General features: G+C 40.1%; 1 protein-coding gene across 2 annotated transcripts in view; it reads right to left on the bottom strand.

The window, feature by feature from the left end:
• Fas3 (fasciclin 3) overlaps nt 1-19,769 on the bottom strand; it is a 92,096-nt gene that overhangs the window by 2,562 nt on the left and 69,765 nt on the right. For both annotated transcript variants that reach the window (XM_069044506.1, XM_069044507.1), the window contains exons 2-3: nt 420-725; nt 37-369 (exon numbers count right to left, since the gene is read on the bottom strand). In XM_069044506.1, the coding sequence (XP_068900607.1) occupies nt 37-369; nt 420-725 (639 nt within the window). The remainder of the gene's footprint in view (nt 1-36; nt 370-419; nt 726-19,769) is intronic.

The following is a 19,769-nucleotide window of genomic DNA, read 5'->3' as shown; positions in this document are numbered from 1 at the left end:
CAAGTCAGCCATTCTTCACCCAGAAGTGTTACTTACATTTGACGTCGAGCTGCCGCTGGGTCTCAGCCATGCCGTTGGGGTAGGCCGGGTGGTAAGCCACGCAGCGGAGGTGCTTCCCGTTGTCCGAGGCTTGGAGCACTCTCGTCAGATTCTGCAATATGGAGTGCAGATTCTCCTTGTAGATGTCGATGATGCTCGCCATGCTCAACTGGTCTCGGTAGATGGGCTCGTCGTTCAGGAACCAAGAGATGTTGGCCACCGGCCTACCGTCCCTCACTATGCAAGACGCCTGGAGTATGTCGTTGATCTTGTAGATGTTGACGGAGTCGGTGCCGCGACTCAAGTCCAGTTCTGGCATCTTCGGGGCCTCTGCAACACCACCTTCAGCTCCGACACCTCCAACACCAGGCGACACTTACTCGCTACGATGAGCTGGGCGGTCCCCGTCGACTCCATCGCCTCCGTTTCTATCCCCAAATTGCACTTGACGTCGCCGTTGTTCTTCTCCGTGGCGTGGTTCAGGGTGAAGCCGCAATGTCCCGCCCCCAGGCCCGACCCGTAGTACGACACTTCCGCATTCGAGAGCTTGTTGTTCAGATTGAGGGGCCTCATGCCCGGGATCTCCACCCTGCAGTACTGCAGCGGCACCGACATTCGACACATGACGGTCACGTTCTGGCCCGGGAGCACCAGCACTTCCCTGGGGGTCACCTCCACTTGGGCTCCTGAAAACAAACGCTTACATCAGTCTGGCGCCCAACGAGTGTCCGTTTGACGCTCAACGCGTGTCCGTTGTGGCGCCCAGCTCGTGGCGTCGTTGTTTACGACGTGACGTTATTTGACGGGAGCTGGTATCAAAACGGATTAATCGTTTCGAAGTTCACTTGTGACGTAGGCGCTGATTAAAACAGCGAAGTCGCATCGTCCGGATCATAAATCCTCCGGGCGCGCTTTAATAATAGTCGGCTGGAGAGGCTCGGTCCGGTGAAACAAAAGAACAAACGGAGTTGATGTAACGAGAAGTGGAGTTTCAAGGCCGCTCAATTAACGGCAGCGAATCCAATTAACTGGGCCCATATCCATTACCGCTGTTGCCCCGCCCCCCACAAAAAGAGAAACTTTCCGGAATTATTAACATGCAATTATAAAAGTTGGATGTTACGGGAAGTTTCCCCAGGAGTCGGAAACTTCGCATAATGTCACTTAAAGATAAATCAAGTTTATAAAGAGCAATCTAGGGGGCTGTATTGTATGACAAAATAATTGCGAAACGCAGATGTCCGCGGGGGAATCCCGGGGCGACACCCGGTCAGGCGAAGTTGTTTTGGTGGGGGTCGAGGCGGTGTTTCCACCGGATTTGATGGAAATCGGCGGACCGGAAGCGCCCCAGCCGGCAACGAGACACATTTCCGCCGATCTTAAATCTGTTTTCGCACCTCGCTTTGATATGCGGGGCACGTTCCACAAAAGCGAATCGGTTTCATCGAGGCCCGAATCACGACAGGGCTGTCGTTATTGTCGGTGGTCGTTAATTTATCGCTTTGGAGGCGTTGTATTGTCGAGTAAATATCGGTTATTGGAAGGGGTGCGCCTTTTCAAACCCTCCAAGGGATAAAGTGTCAGCGGAGGGATTTCGCAAAGGGTCAGGGGGTGTAAGAGGTGTGTTCCTGCCAAATTTGATTGAAATAATCCCATCTGAAGGGTCGCTACCGCCAGGTTCGGAGGTCGACCGTCTGGACCCGTTTTGCGGTTCTCCAACAAGGTTACTGTCCGCGTTTTTGATTTTGGGGGAGGGAAAAATCAAATGGCGCCCAATCGGGGGCTGGTTTTTAACGGAAGGATTGACCCATTACTTACGACTAACGATTCTCAGACAAAACTTTTAAAAGACAAAAATCAGTTTGGTTTATGACGATTAACGATTCTTTAAGAGTACTTTAATTGGAAATGTGTATGAAATACTTTTGTGAGTTTTTCAATCGATAGAAGAAAAAAAGGAAAATCGTAAAAAGTAAAAAACGTTGTTGACATTAAAAAAGAATTCGACAATAAACATGGATGAATGAAAACAGTGTATAATTCGACTAATCGATAATGTATCTACTAAAGAAACAAATGATGGGATACAAAAGAATATCGAATAGAAAATGATCAAACAAAGGGTGCAGAAATCAGACCCAAACACACAAAAGTGTATAATGAACAAAAGAGTAGGGAAAAGAGGTCGGCAGAGATTACACAGCAATCAAGATTGGCATAAAGAAGACAAATTTGCTCCTAAATTTGAGTTTAAAGAGAAAGACGATTATAGCGAAGAGAAACTGACAAACTGATATACCTTATTAACAACAGTTCGAAGAAGTTGAACTTAACCCCAGTCGATTATCTTTCATTCGGTGATAGCTTTACTTACGACTATCGATTTTACACCAAGCTTTCCGTCGCACAAATGCCCTGTCTACTATTTAATTCGTACAAAATCGATACGATTGACATAAAAGTCGATTCTTACATTTTACGACTATCGAACCCTCCGAAACTATGGCAAGCTTGGACGTTTAAGCTCGACTGACTTATGTGTCGTTTAATTTAATCGATGTTTACTTTCGACAATCGACCAGACGGTTGATTATGTCACTAAATTAAAAATCTAATCGACAAACTTTTGTGATAGTATTTCCACCAAAACACGAAAGATAACGATTGTGTCGATTTTCTTGCCAGCCAATTTAAGCTAGATCTTAATCGCCAATAAACAGCGTGAGAAGAGTGGTATAAACGACAGCCTTGTATCGATTTCGTTTATATTCCGCGACTAGACTGCGTAAGTTTCAATCGACAGAATATCTAAGAGAATTGTTGACCTCTAAGCTCTCTTTACGACTATCGATTTTACTCCAAGCTTTTCGTCTAGCGTCACAACATTTGTTGTTCATAGTTTGATTAATACAAAATCGATACGATCAACATAAAAATCGATTCTTGCATTTTACAACTTTCGATATCTTCGAAACTATAACGCAAAGATCGCAAGCTTGGAAGTTTAATTTCGACTGACTCATGTGTCGTTTGATTTAATCGATTTTTACTTTCGACAATCAACTAAGACGGTCGATTATGTCACGAAATGAAAAATATAATCGACAAACTTTTGTGATAGTATTTCTACCAAAACACGAAAGATAATGATTGTATCGATTATCTTGTCAGGCAGTTAGCGTTAGAGGTGTGGTATAAACTATAAATGACAGTTTTCTATCGATTTCGTTTATATTTCGCGACCAAACTGCGTAAGTTTCAATCGACAGAATATCTAAGAGAATTTTGTAATTCTTGCCCTCCAAGCTCCCTTTACGACTATCGATTTTACGTCAAGCTTTCTCTGTAGCGAAGCATAAATTCACTGTCCACAGTTTGATTAATACAAAATCGATACGATCGACGTAAAAATCGATTCTTACATTTTACGATACCTCTAAAACTTTGAACTTGCTTCGACATTTAATCTCAATTCTTGTGTCGCACGATTTAATTGATTTTTACTTTCGACAATAAATCAGTCAATCGATTGTCACAAAATTAAAAAATATAATCGACAAACTTTTGCGATAGTATTTCTAACAAAACAATTATTGTCTTGTCACCCAGTTCAAGGTAAATTTTATTTTAATCGATAATAAATGGGTCGAAAGGAGTGGTATAATCGACAGTTTTATATCGATTTCGTTCTCTTTCCAAGACTACGCTACAAATTTTAATCGATAGAACAATTTTGCAATTGTTGCGCCCCAATCGATGCACTTTTAACTTTATTAAACTGTTCCAGGCAACGACCTGAACTGAACTAGCACTTGCACTTCCTGTGCACTTCTTTATCGCGCTCAATCGATCTGATTAAAATTGAACGAGTTAACGGAAAAACTAAATGAATAAATCTCCGCAAGTCTTTCACTAGAATTCAACATTTCATTTTAAAGTTTAACGAGTGCGGAGTTTTTGTTGCATCTAAGAGTCAATTCCACAGTTACCTGTTCCAATTCCTCGACGAGAATCTGATTTGGTCTTTTCTGCACCATTTGCATCGTATTGTGCAGTCGATACCGCCACTCGGGGTTCTACCTTCTTCGTTCATTTATTAACTCCCCATAATTTTCCACCCCCCTGAACGTCAAACGAGGACGGCGCTCCCCAATAAAAACCGCCAGACCTTGACGATCGCTCTGGCCGATCGATTTCGCTCGAGAAATTAGCGGAGACGTCGATTAATCGAGCGATCGCTCCGGGATTCCGGTATCTGTTGCTCGGACTCCGGTCCGGTGATCGACGCGATCTGTTGCACCCCGGAAAAATACACCGACACCCTCGCCGTCGATTAAGCGGTAATTGATGAGCCGCGGGGATTACGCCGGCGAAAAAATGTCCGAATATAATACGATAAAAAGCTTGTAAAAATTTGAAAGCGCGAATAAAAACGATCCTCGACCATCGATTTTGTAATTACGATTCGATTTTAGCGGCGGCGGCGGTTTTATTTTGCCGGTTGGAATTTTTAATTGGATTTTGCGGCCACTCGGGGGTTTTACTCAACTGTAAGGCTTGCATTTTTATTAATGACTAGTTTTATAATGGAAACCCCAACAAAAATGAAATCATTTTATAAAATCAAATCCGCATGTTCACGGTGAGCAGCACAAAAATGTTCTTTTGTACATTCACAGTTACGATTCGGTGCAAATAACTGGCACCGTTAGATCTTGCAAATTCTTAAATACGAGGGTCACGCAAACAGTTCGCGGTCCACCATGTACGAGGGCTGTCCGCAGGAACATATGCCTCACAGAAACCAAAATAACAATATCTTTTGACAAATAGGATTTCTCTAATTACATTATAACTGTATGAAAAGTGTGTGGTTTCGTGAATTTAAAAACAATGACATTTGTGCTACAATAGTAAAAAATTAAATAATTACAAACTTGTTATAGTTTGTTCGAATTCTTTTCATCACTTTGACTGTAACTGTCAACCACTTAAAATTGTTTTCGATTGGTTAAATAAATTGCTGCAACGTAATAAAATCTTACTAACCAATAAATATCAAAATCCTTTTCGTCAGTCGCGTCAGACTTTTTCCAAGCTGCTTTCGTAGATTTCGTCCTTTTAGAATATTCCAGTGTAGATAAGACCCAAAATCTTTTAATGGCTCTGGCGTGGGATATATTTGAGGCGTTGTTCTTTTGTTAATAGAATCGATATTTTCGACCTTCGGTACATTAATAACCGTAGGCGAGGACACCGTATTCGCTCATGAAAGGACATCACGTTCGCCGATAAAAGGAGTCAACTTCTTTTAAATGCATTCTTTCAAATATGTCCTGCCGTTCAATGTCCTTTGGGAAATAAAGGATTCTGACGCAGTCAGATTAAAAAAAAATTTAAAATTATTTACAGTGGTTTACAATTGAATATTATTTAGGATTATGTATGATTATTATTATTTACTATTATAAAATAATAATAACATTAAAATAATAATAACAAACATTTTTATAAAGATTCTTTGTTGGCTAGAAATTTTAATATACTATAAAAGGAAAAATTTGTATAGTATGTATGCATCCCTTGTACGCTTATAACTAAAGAACTATCGGATAGATTTTGATGAAGTCTTCACTAATAGCTAGACGGCTTCTTTAGCTTTAATTTGAGTACAAAACTCATTGCACCACTTTGCTGGGAGGTTAAATAATAAGGTCATGATCCTTGATGAACGCCTCTGCCAAATCAAATCTACCACTAATTTTTTGACTTTTTTTTTAGTCGAAACGGATGTCCATCCTTTGCAAATTGTTTCAAGAAAAGTCCCTTTAACGACAAAGAAATGCAGTGTACCAGTAAAAAGGACATGTGAGTACACTTCGTAAAGTGTCCACTTTCGATTTGACTAAATACGTCTTTCGTATCAAATTTAAAATTGAAATGAGTACATTTCCCCTTTGCCTAAATGTGAAACTATTTCAGTATTTTTCGTTTGCCTGAATTGTAATGAGCCTTGAACTGCAGCTGCGATACACAGAATTAAATTTTCATCTTGAAAACTTCTGCAACTGTCAGTAGAAAAATGTTTGTTGTTTTTGTCTGTCTAAACTGAATAACTTTGATTCCATCTCAGACTTGATTAATTCTATCAAACTGCACAGCACACAGAGCTACAAGAAGTGGGAAGAGGTCTAAAGGTAACAAAGTGGCCAGTTCTACAATTTATTTCCCACCTCGAATACATTTCCTATCACGCCATAAAAGTGGTCGCGTTCGCAGAACCCAACAGAGCAGGTCTTACAGATGTTAACTGTTTACTAAAAGTAGATTATGCTTTGTTGGAAGTGAACTCGAGTGCAGTTGTCAAACACAACAAACATTTTCTAGGTTATGACAGTTTGTACGATATAAAGTGGATTGCACAACAACCAAAACAACAAGAATTTTTTATTCAGAAACTGATTAAAGAGCCAAAATGCAGGCCTGATCTGGGTCCAACAGAAAATGTATGGTTTGTAGAGGGTCTTTTTGTGCTTTGCCCAGTTGCGAACTCGACTTCGCCTCGGTCTTCAATCTTTAGGCTTAGCACAAAAAAACTCACTTCTACTCTTAATGATATAATTTACTATTCTTTTATTGTTATCATTATTATTGCACATTCCAGATATTCCAGATTTATTGTTATTGTTTGGGCGTTTGGGGGCCCACCCCCACTGCAGCGTCACTTCCGGCCACCCCCTCGCCTATGCAAATGGCGGCCCGCCCGCCATCGTGCGACCGTCGATTTTTTCACTGTTATCAATTTATCGCGTGTTTGGCACGTCCGCCGAATTTATTCACCTATTTTTATTTGTCAGCCGTCGGACATTTGTCAGGACCGGCGTCGTTCGCGGGGTGGCGGCTCGCCCGCCCCCGCCCGGAGTCGATACGTCGGGAGAGGTGTTGCTGCGGACTCTCTTCGACAATTTTAATAAAAAAACTTCCACGCTTATAGGAAAAGTTCAGTGCTGGCTTGTTCGGTCTAGTTTGGAAAGATGTTACGAAGGGGGAAAAGCTCCCGGCTGCTTTTTTTCCCTCTTCGCTCTCATCCACTCCGCCAGACCTAACCTTAATGCGTCAGCTTTCAAACAATTTGTGCACCAGACGACGGAAATATTATCGGCGAGTGCGGCGAAAGAAACGCAATAATTGATGGGAGGCGGCGATTTTTTTCGTCGGGGGTGGGCGCGATACCGACCACCAACTAATAACAGAAACAATCGGAGCGGGTGAGAGGGAAGCTCTTGTTGAAACAAAGCTCGGGAAAGCCGTACAAAAAATCGCTTCGATTAGACTTGAAAAGTGTGGAGGGAAGGGGGAAAATTGATATGCCGGGGAGGATTCGTCCTGGGCAGGATGGGGAGGGCGAGGGATCATAAATGACGGTTCAGTTTTTCTAGTTTTGATATTTCGGTAATTTGAGACGAGAGATGTGGGATGGGGAGTGAAGCGGGCGAATACGAAATGTTTGTAAAAAAGAGAAAGAAAGAGAAACGAAATAGGAGGAAGTTGAAAAAAGAAAAAGTGCTGGAATGTGCTAATTAACAGACTAATGGCTGGAATTTTTTCAAACGTAATTAAAAGGTTAAAAATGTAATAAAAAAAAAGAAGAATGGAAGAAAATGAAAAAGGCTCCAAAGTAAGAGGTTTGCAACTATGGAGCAGAAATCAAGGACATAATAAGACAAATAAATAAATAGGAAAGTAAAGTAAAAAATAAAGAAACAATAGATAAGTGACAAAAAAGAAAAGGAGAAAACGTGAAAAAATTAAAAAAGAAAAACGAAAAGTTAAAAAAAAAGTGATAAAAACAGATTTTCTGTGTACTTTCTAGATTTAAAAGAGGAAAAATAGACGTATTGAAGAAAAAAATTGTAAGAAAGAAATACAAATTTTTAAAGAAAAAAATATAAGTCTAACATGAAAGTAGAAAAAGTGTGCCTGTTAGTTGACAAGATCAAGAACAATGTACAGTCGCGAGCAATAAATTTTGGTCGTCAAGGTTATTCTTGGACGCAATCGAAAATGCTCCATTGTAAAACAGTCGTAAATATCATAACCTATCTTGATGTTGTATGACATTGATTGTCATCTTTTCTCATCTTTTTTGACACTTTGTTGACATGCGCATAATCAGGCAGGGAAATTTTTTAAATTTGTGACAATCTAACCAAATTTTGAAATGACATTGACGACCAAAATTTATTGCTCGCGACAGTACAAAGTACAGTAAAAAGGTCTAGAAGTGATACAATCAAGAAAGTGAAGAAGATAAAAGTTTAGTAACAAAAGTAAAAAAACACCAGGTCAAGTGAATATGAAAAACTATAGGCGAAAAACAAGAGGAGATATTTTAAATAACGTAAAACGCAAAGAACAAATAGGATATGTCCAAAAGCGTCCCGAAGCAACGAATAATGTCATGATTCACTGCGAAGTGCTGAGGCCTACCTGGAATGTTCGAAATGGAGCCGCCACGACAGAGTGAGCCATTGGCAAGCGAATACTGTGATTAAGAAGCATTAGTGCAAATCCAGAAAGGAAAAAAGTTAACAGTAAATGCTGCAAGAAATTGAAATATGTAAATCAGAAATTTATTGTCGTTTGAGTGATGTAAAGAAATATTAAATAAAAATAAAGCAACTCAAAAGTATAGAGGTGAAATGAATGTGACGGATATAGTGAAAAAGGAAAAACAAAAGTAAATAAAAAAAGAAGACATGGAGAAGACTTATGTTAAAAAAGAAATATAAAATATTGATACAAAAAGGAAATAGTGCAAAGGAAAAAAATATAGATATAAATAAAAAATCCACAGGACGAAATTAGGATAACCAAAATGAGTACAAAAAATTTCAAAATAGAGGAAAGAGGAAGAAAAGAGAAAAAGTAAAGCGTGGAGAAATTAATTCAGAAAATTAAATCAAGGTTAAGCAAAAGAGTATTAAAAACTAAAACGAGAAATCAAAACCCTAGAAAAGTGTGGCTGTTAAGAAACAACAGAGAGATTTATACGAAAACAAAAAAAGGTGGAAGTGGTGTCTTTGACCACCCACATTTTCTTCATATTTCGCACAGATGGGGGGTTTATGACCGCTACCCTTGCAGCTTCTTTAGGGGCTGCGCAAAACTTGTACGTCACTTCTACTTGAGCAGCTAAACGTTCAAGACGCCTTGTAGTTGTCACCAATCCGTAAATAAATTCATTCCTTGTTAAGTTTAAATCCGTTTTTATTTTATTTAATAACAACATTCATATAATCGTACCGACCAAGCGTACGATACAACACAAGTGGCAATAAAAACAGAAAATTGACCGTTAAAAGACAATAAACGGTACAAAAGAAGCAATGAAATAAAAGTAGGAAATAAAAATAAAAAATCGGTTAGCTTTGAGAAGAGGAGAGAGGCAACAGAAGAAAAATAAAAACCAAGAGACAATAGTTAAAAATATAAATCAGTAAAGTAGCAGTTGTAAAATTCGTAGAAAAGAATAAGTATGTATTACGTAAAAGATTTCATTACAGACAAAAAATATTACAGAAAGAATTTATGGAACCAAATAATAAATACAAGAGAAAAAATATATGAAAAGATATGAAATAAATGTATACAGGGTGCCTCAAAATTCGTGAATTCCGAATTCGGAGCGTGGTAGGAAAGGACCCAGTAGAGCTCGAAAAATATTTAGAAAAAAAAATCGCTCTTCCTGAAGAAGATAACGGGCCTTCAAATAAATTTATATTTAGAGCAACCTATGGAAATTCAATTGTTTGCAACATGTTTTCAGCGTAGAAAATGATACAAGAAACGTCTGACATTTAACGAAATAAAATTAGGTTAGAAAATATTTTTAATTTTTGTAGTGCATTCTCCCTATTTTCCCTCCACGCAATATGACAATATGAAATTGGGAAAAAGCTTACTATGCAACCTGTGTAACTTCAGAGAATAATTGGTTACCTACAAAAATTATCTTTACACTGTTAACAGAATTAGAATGTCGCCTACGCCTACTCTAAATATATATTTATTTGAAGGCCCGATATAACCACCTTAATTTTGTTGAATACATAGCAGCCGTCATATCCACAGTGACAAAATACTATTCTAGCTACGTTGCCGTTCCATTTTTTAAGAAAAATGACAAAAATTTAAGATTTTTTTACTCCAAAGTAAAGCTATTCTTCAAAAAATTGTTTTACGTTATTATTTTCCACAATCATCTACACCATAAATAACAATAAACACTGAACTTTTCAGCATGTATTTGAAGAAAACGCACTTCAAAGAGTGCACCTTCAGACCAATGTATCTTTGTGGGAGGAGTCCCGATTTTTTTTTAATTTCCATATTTGGACTACTGAAGTGATCCCCTACAACGCTCTGAATTCGAAATTTGCGAATTTTGAGACACCCTGTATGTATTATGCTGGGAAAATTCCTTTGTTGGGAATAATTTTTTAACTCAATTTTGTGACGTGACGCGTGACGGTAAGACCTGAAACTAATTCACTGCCCGGGAATAAGTCTTCACTTCAACAAAAGAAGAAAATTTGTGACATTTGAATTGTACATTAAATAGAACACAGACAACAAAATTTTCAAAAAGAGCCTTTTGCACTCGAAAATCTAGAGAACGCAGTTTTGTTTCACAGGAACGTACGATCGAAAAAACGACACAGGAACAGATTTGCAGTGGGATTTTTATGTCAGGTGCATTAGTTCCGACAAACAACATTTCACCAACAAAAATAGTGAGTATAGACTAGATGGAAATTAATGGTAAATATTTTTATAATTACGTAAATATTGACGCATCCAAACATATTTACAAATGAATCGAACGCAAAAATGGTGGATGCGCCGGGAACGACAGCTAATTGTGAAATTGAAAAACTGCATCTTGCAAAGAAATGAATTCTTCACGAGAAGAATTAAAATTAAATTGTTCGCACCGCGCATCTTGTTGACGAAGTAAAAACAGGAAATCCTTTGAAAAATATTTCTTTTACTTTTTGTAACATTTCCATTAAACGTGGTGCGCTCGAAAAATCGACAAACTGCAATCCAGCCCCGAAGGTTGGCTTTCCCGTCGCAGACGGTGTGATTTACGGGCGACGCCAGCTTTGCTCGGGACAAGACGTCCCAACAAAAACAAATGTAGTTAGTGGAACAGTTGACGGGGCGTCCGATATGACGTCTAAACACCCCCGAACGATCGTCGCCAGTTTTAAGGGTTAAAGTCGTCCCGACCAACAACGGGGCAATTAAAGAGAGCGCCGCCGCCTAGATCGGGACACGTAGGTGAGGCGGGTCGAAACACCAACAGCCAACTTGATAATTGAAGCCGCAGAACTAGGCGGAAGTTCCGGGCAAAAATTGCCTTTGTTAACTTTGGTTGGAGCAATTTGCAAGTGGAGCCATCTTGAATGGGGCCCTTATCGAACCGGCGAGCCCACAGGTGCACTTTACAGGAGGGCCACGCGTTTTTCATTTGTTCTTGGGGGACGCAGAACACTATCAGGATCCGGGATTATTTTCTCCTTCTTCCGAATTAAGAAATCCACTAGCCAATTGGAAGAACAAACAAAGAAGAAACACCAAACAGACATAAAAAGCGACGCAAACAAACATAAATCAACAATTTTTTAATTTTTATTCTTCTTCTATCTCTTCTACTCTTCTATTCCGACAGCTTTAACCATCTTCGCATGCAGTTTATTATTATTATTATTGTTAACTGGCAGCAGCTAACATAGAGTAGCCTGGTGGCCGGACGCGTTTCCACCCCTAATCCGCACCCTTTGTTAAGGCGGCTAATTACGCGCGGGCCATTTGAATAATGAATGAGGTCGGGGTGAGTCATAAAAATCCACCCTCCGCGGTCACTTCCGGCGCGATCCTAATGAAATTCCTGTCTTATCGCCGCACAAAAAACCGCCCTCGCCGGTCAGCGCGGCCGTCGAATCCAGATTTCATTAGACGGGAGCGGTTTTCCGGAAGTCATGTGATAATCCCAGTCCCGGAGCGCGTTCCGTGAGCGAGTCGCGCCGAACGGGGATGCAGAAACGTATTAAAGATTGATGAAGCGGTTGGCGAGCAAGTCCCGAAAACGTGTCTCGTTTCCGGTAATTAGTTTACAGTAATGCGGAGACACTTCCGGTGGAGCCATTTTAATCAAATTTCGTGGAAACATAGCCGTGCCCTGCCCGTGTAGCGAGTTTCGTTGATGGGGCTTGATGCGTTCGCGAGTTAAGGGGGTGGCGCCCGACAAGGGGGGCGTAATCGTCTGCTCGGAAAATATAATAACTCGGAAGAAAGCGTCGACATGGGGAGAGGTGACGTCTTCAAACTGTCACAGGACGAATCGATCACCTCTTGAAGGGACTCTGCCTTCGTAATTTGTGATCACATTAGTCGCATCATTTAGTCGCGAAATTAGCAGAAATGCGGAAATTTGCTAGACGCGATCTATTTTGGATTTAAACTTGGCGCAAGTTGGTGCGAAAGTTTATAGTCGTAAAAGCAGTTCTTCACGAAAGCATTTTGTCGTTTTTCACTCGATAGCTACGTTGAGTCGTAAAGGTAGAAAATAGAACTCTTGGTGATTTTAATTAAATCGTAGTAGCAGAATAAGAAGAAAACGACAAATAGATGGTGATTTATATCACCTGGTCTTTTCTCATTCTGTTTTTTTTTTATGTCAGATGCTGAAATTTGCTTGGCTTGCAATCAAACTGTTTGGATTTAAACTTAATGAAAACGGTAATTTTACGTACTCACAAGCGGACGAAAAGTAACTCTTTTTCGGACGCTGAAGCGTGACGCCATCTGTTGGTCTGTTTAGTAAGTTAACAACGAAACCGACAAAATTGATAAATGTCCTGTCACGACAAATTATGTAAATAAGTATTTGTATTGGAAATAGAAAATTTCTAGTTTTTTTGCAGATAAAAAATACTATAAAAAAATTGTTAATATGTGTCATTTTTCTGATGTCTTTTGCGCGGTCGCTTAAAAAATTTAATGTGCACCTCTGTCAAAAAGTGCCTTGTGTCTTCCGTTGTTTTCAAGCCTCGGCTGCGCCTCGGCCAGAAAACTCAGACTCGGACGAAAAAGATAAACTTTTTGGCCTTGGTCCACAAATAACTATTTCACGGAAGTATTTAGTCGCTTCTAACGTAAAATTAGCAAATGCTATTCCGTAGATTGCGTTGGCCACAAAGTCTCTGTTTTGGGTTTTGACTCTCTTTACGACATTGTAAAATTTTTTGGTCGTAAAAATGATATAAAAGCAATTTCTTTCATTGCCCAGATTATGTCGTCATAAAATCAGTAGTAAGGAAGTAGCTGGTACTAAACAGCTGTTATTAAAGATTTTATATTTAGAAAAAAAAATTAACCAAACAGGTATTTTAGTAATTTTATAATATCGATTGTTGTAGAGTTATTTAGTCGTAAACTACAACGTCATCATAAAACAAAATGTAAAAATACATTTTCTCTTTAATAGAAGAGTTTGGCTGTAAAGTAAAAATTTTATTGGTCACAAAGTCGCCCTTGCGACTCTAACTTTGCGCGTTACGTTGCAAAAATATTAGACGGAAATATTGACATAAATTATTTTTTGTTATGTGAGTCGTACAGGCGTAAAATCAGCGACGAGGCGGTAAATGCTAGTTAGGGACTTTATTGAGAGACTATTTGTAAGACGAGATTAAGCTAACAAGGTAATTTTTTCAAGGTAATAATGACAAAATAAATCCAAAAAAGGTGTCAAACGTCTGTCGACATTTTTCGCTAGATTGTTGCATTAAATCGTAAAATTGAAACCATTATATCGGGCGTTCAAATGAAATCCTGGGCCGAGTAGGCGTTGGAAAATTAAACTGTTTAGAACAGTGTAAAGTTTGAATTTCCCGCCGCTTGACACGAATAACATTTGTTTACGTTTAGTGGGGATACAATTCAACATGTTTGTTTTTAGGAAATAGTGCCCTTAGATATTTGTTTCGAGAATAGGACTCGTTAAGGTATTCTATTTTTAATGTAAAACATTGCAAAGAAAGAAAAACAGAAAGATTTTTTTGGCTCTAAATTTTAGGTTAGCTGTCAACATACTATACTCCAATTAATCTACGCTTTAAAAAAGCACAACAATTGAGGGTTTCCAACGCTTTCCCAGCCCAGGATTTCATTTGAATGCGCGATACAATCGCGGACAGAAAAAAATAGGACAATCTGGACAATGTTTTTTCGCTAATGTAAGTCTGTTTTTACGTACTGCCAACTGAAGTGTACTAATCATAGCCATCTCGATTTTTTTAATTTTCGATCGCACGGTATTACTCACGAAGTAATTTTTATCTGATTACTTATTAGTTGTCATACAGGGTGTCGCAAAATTAGCGTATTCCAAGTCGGGGGTCTTGTAGGGAAAAATCTCAGGAATCTCGAAAAAATAAAATAAAAAATATAGGGGGGGGGGTCTTTACAAAGATATATGGGTCTGAAGGTTCAAACTTTTCATCATGTTTTCTTCAAATAGAAAATATAAATGGTTGACATTCATTTTGAAATATGGTGAGGATGATTATGTAAAAAAACAGCTTTATCTCGAAAAAATAAAAGTTCCAGTTTTTGTTCAAAAGGGAAGCACAACATAGCTAGAATATTAATCAGGTCCTTTTGAACAAATATTGGCAACTTTGATATTTTTTCAATGACAGCAATTTTTTTTAAACATTTTTACTTGGTCAACAGGATGTCCCCTACTAAGCCCCGAACTCGGAATACGATAATTTTAAGACACCCTGTATATCCAAGTCGTTGGTCGTAACTGCATTTAACTAGTCGTAAATTACGTAATACGAGCCAGTTGCCGAAATAGAATAGATTGGTCATTTCTTGTCTTGTCGCCTAGTCTAGATTTTAATTGAGTGTTAGTGGACTAGTAGTTATTTGATAACTTAGTCGTAATATATCCTAGTCGTTAGTCGTTTTTGTCATTGTGGTCTTAACTGCATTTGACTAGTCGTAAATTACATAATACGTAACAATTGTCACTGCAAGTCGCTGAAATATCGGGCCTTCAAATAAATATATATTTAGAGTAGGCGTAGGCGACATTCTAATTCTGTAACACTGTAAAGTAATTTTGTAGGTAACCAATTATTCTCGGGAGTTACACAGGTTACATAGTAAGCTTTTTCCCAATTTCATATTGTCATATTCCGTGGAGGGGGAATGCACTACAAAAATTAAAAATATTTTCTAACCTAATTTTATTTCGTTAAAATGTGAGACGTTTCTTGTGTCATTTTCTATGCTGAAAAAATGTTGCAAACAATTGAATCTCCAAAGGTTGCTCTAAATATAAATTTATTTGAAGGCCCGTTAGAATAGATTAGTCGTTTTTTGCCTCGTTGGTCGTAATTTTGTAATCGATGAAAAGTAGCAAATTCCTTTGATAACTCCACTTTGAACAAACAACGAAATGCCTGTTTAGGCGTATTTAGTGGCAGTGTTATGAAGTACGAAGACGTTTAAATTTAATCGAGCGTTTGTGCGGAAGTTTTCGCATTCATTGAGTTCCTTGTTGTCGAGCGTCGACTAACGATCCTCGATAATATAATGGAGAAATGAAAGTTGTCGTCGTTGTTCGAGCGAAAACTGTCAACCGGTCAGCTCGTTCACTTGCCGTAGGTAATAATAAGCAAAAGGTTTGGTCGTTTAGGCGTAATTGCGAAACAGACGAGATAAGATCTCCCGTTCCGTTATCTTAACTTCGTGAGCTTTTACGATTCCACGGAAGGGAACAATGCAAGACGATCACGAGATTTCTTCGGGACTTGTAACCAACTTTAATTTAAATTATCGACGTTGACGTTTTTAATACAATAAAGTTTCCACTTGGGGGGCTTGCGCAAGGGAGACTTGTCCGGGAAGGTGGACCGTTATCGCCCCCGATTCCGATCAAATGATCCGAGCCCCCACTAACGATTTATTAACGAACCCGCTCCAATCTTGTTTGGCACATTTCGAGCCGAATTGCATTAGAGAGACTCAAACGAAGCAGAGAACAGACTTCTTCTATTACCCGCGGTTAAGATTCGCATCGATCGCGGCCCCGATCGGGCGCCATCGACGACACCCCCATCCGATAACAATTTCGTTCGAAAAGTACTAACGGCTCCGCCTAATTGCAAAATCGATGACGTTCGAATTAAAACGACAACTAATTGCGACGCGGATCAGGCGACGTGGGGGTGGCGGGCGGTTTTCCAAACGGGCTCGAAAAATAATATTCGCACGTGGCGGCTTGATTACGTCGTGAGTTATGCTCGAATTTCGATTTTCCCCTCAGATCCCCGCACAAGTAATATCAAATAAACGACCTTTCAAACTATCGAGTTTCATTTGTTTAGGGATATCCCTTAAGACTCCGGTGCGGCTCCACACCGAATCCTATCATACTTCCGAGTTCACGGGGGGAATCGATTGGATAAGGAAATGATGTTTGTATGTGCGGGAACGGGGTGGCGCCCAACGCGGGGCGGTGGAGTGCATCAGGGGAGAAGTGGTCTGGCAAACTTCTTAACCAGCTCAAAATAAACACGACGATTTGAAATATGTTAGATAGTTGATCAAAGAAAAGGAGCGATGATAAAATGGTCAAAAAACTTGAAGAGTAGTTTGTCGCCCAACGCGTGGGCCAACAAATACATACACACTTCGAGCAACTTTCCGTGTTTCATTTTCGTGTCAATTTCTTAATTATGTTGCTCTCGAACTTAAAACCCGAAAAATTGCCCCCTCGCGTGCTCCTTATCGGCCCGTCTGTCGCCCAACTCGCGTCCGTAATGCGATTTTTACGACTACCGTTCCAAATCAGTTTTCGGTCGGTCGATTCGCATTTCATGCCGTGTTTTATGTGCACGCTACACGGAATTAATTGAAAAGCACACAGAATTAATATGACAGTTTTATTTGTTAATTTTTGGAATTTATTGGAACTTTCCGCGCCGCCCCCGTCCCATTTTTTCGCCCCGAAATGAACCGTTTCGCCGACGAAGCCCGTTTCTAATTAGAAACGCACCGAGCTTCCCGCACAAAAGCTCTCATTACGGGGGGCGGCTCGCGCGGCCCCCGGCCGGCTCCTTCGATTATGCCGTTATTGTGGCCGTGATTTTACGGCGGCGAGCTGCCGAACCGCAATCCAGCCGCCCCCGACAGCACAATACGGACGGCTGAGACGGAGCGACAAGTGAACATCGCAAGGTGGCCGCCCCGCGTTATCCATCATCTCGCCCCTGCGTCACCTGCAGCTGTGCATTTGTTCGTTTCGACGGGGATGACGCGGCGCACCGGGGGAGGCGCCAAATAAATTGAAACGGCGCTACAGGACCCAAATATGCGATAACACAGCAACAATAATATGTAGTAATAATAATAATAATAATGTCAGTGATGGGGTTGAGAGGTTCTTATGACGTAATAACTTGCGTTGCTGCCTGCTTGGGATGATCCCTTTGGCCGTTAGGCCCCGCGTTGGGCGCCACACCGCGTCAGTCGTTAGGTCGGGACCCTTATCGTCGGCTCTCACCTGTGCCCCTGCCCTAATTACCTCGGATCTAGTTAAGGGGTGGTCGTTAAACGCAGCTTAACCGCCGCATAACTCACCAGAGCTCGATGCGATCTCGGGGGCGGGTCTCGAAGGTGCGCTTTTAAAACGCCGCCAACGCCGCCGAAAGGCGAAACTATCCGCTAAGTGGTCGTTAATAAGTAACGAACGCCGCGGCCCACTTAGAGCGCCACTTAAAAACGGGACAGGAGGCAACAATGATTTTTCGCGGCGGGGGCGGCGGGCTCGATATCGTGCGTTGGGCACTTTGTTATTGGCAATTGTGAGCGTTGCGGCTTTGTTTGAAGGCGGCATTGTCGGCGGCGTGTTGATTATGTGTGGGAATTTTTTTTTCCGAGTTGGGAATAGTGATGAATAGGCGGATTCCTGCAGTTTGATAATGTTTTTGGAGCGGGGGGTGCTGCGGGCGAGCCGGGACGTGGAAAAAGTCGGGGGCGGCGGGTTGTATCGAGTGATCTAGATGGCTGGAGATCCGTACGGGTGAATAACAATCGAACGGTGGTGTGGGGCAGGTGTGGGCGGCGGTCTATTTTTTCGCAGGAATTTGCACCGATTCGCCTACTCTAATAAAAATTTTATACAACTTATGTGAAATGTGTGATGCTCGAGCCTCGAGCTTCAAGGGTGTATTCAAATAAGGAAGAATGCCGCAGGAATTTCCCTATCGATATAGAATGAAAATCGGAATCCACATAGCAATTCCACTTACCATGTTTGCATTGAATTTTCCACTACATAGCATAACTCCCACAGGAGCTAATAGCTTCACAATTGAAATAGACCAACTAAGATCGATTAACGAACGGATAAGATTCCCTTTCACAATAATGCACGCGTCAGCGCTCCCACGTTTTGACTCTGCTGCCAAATGAAATCGATATGATTCAAATCTGGTGCATCGCTTGTTCAAGTTGGGAAAGAAAAGAAACACCAATAGAACTGCGTTTCGAAAATTCCAAAATATGAAGATACTTCTCTAAATTGAAGAAGAATGAGATGATTAGAAAAATTCTATAAGAGATTCTTAGCTTGTAGGTTTAGGAAGAATGTGGAAAACTTCCAACAAAACATAGAAGTGGTAGAAAAGGATTAAAAAACAAACAATGCAGCTTGGAAGAAAGAAAAATAAAAAAATCTAAGCAATTTCAATTGGATTAAGATCTGGTGGATGGATAAGAACATTCTACATTGGATCTTTTGTTTCTATAATCTCTAAATGAGCTTGGTAGGATTGAAATCTGTAGTTTCTATTGGTCAGGTTTTAACTAGTTCACATTGAAAAGTGAACGAAAATTATCTCTCAAAATCGAATTTCAAAAAGATATTGATACGTTTTGTTGTTTGAGAAGCTGTACGAGATGTAAAAGCAGCGTTTTTTAGATTCAGTTGTAGCAAAACAAATGAAGAAAACCACAATTCCTATCTTGAACAGAAGACAATATCCAAATGGATTCAACGGGGCTAAAGTCTGGAGATCTCGCTGGTCGTGTGACAATAATTCAAGTGAAACGGATTAGAACCGGTTGAAATATTGCACTATAGTAGTGTTTGTTGTGGTTCACGTGACCTTCCATTTCCGCAGCCAACTGTGCATTTCTAATACATTACTTGGAGTAATTTGGAGTATTCTGAAGCCTCACTTGTAGTTGTTTTCTTCGCCTCTTTCCCAACTTTGTTGTATTTTTAGTTAATTATAGCGTGTCAGCACAGTTTATTGCTTCACGTTGCGAGCCGAGCGATAAATTAAAAGTTGGACTCAACCAGTTCGGCTTGCACTTAAGCTATCTGTATGAGCTTGCCGTTGGGATTACGCCGCCCCCATCCCCGACGCTCCCAAAAGAAATAAGTCTCGCATCCCGAGATCTACCCCGATTTATATTAAATATATCGCAAGCTGCTTCCTCACTGTGAGAAAATCGTAAATGCGGTTTTCATATTTCACAGGTCGCAAGCCGACCTGCGATATTAAAATGTACTACATATAAGATTAAAAGGGGATTTATCGTCCCCGTATAAATCCGAACGGGCAAGTCGCAACTATTCC

The sequence above is a fragment of the Tenebrio molitor genome, chromosome 4 (assembly GCF_963966145.1).
Source record: "Tenebrio molitor chromosome 4, icTenMoli1.1, whole genome shotgun sequence".
NCBI classification, from domain to species: Eukaryota; Metazoa; Arthropoda; class Insecta; order Coleoptera; family Tenebrionidae; genus Tenebrio; species Tenebrio molitor.
This window is presented reverse-complemented; position numbering and strand designations above follow the sequence as displayed.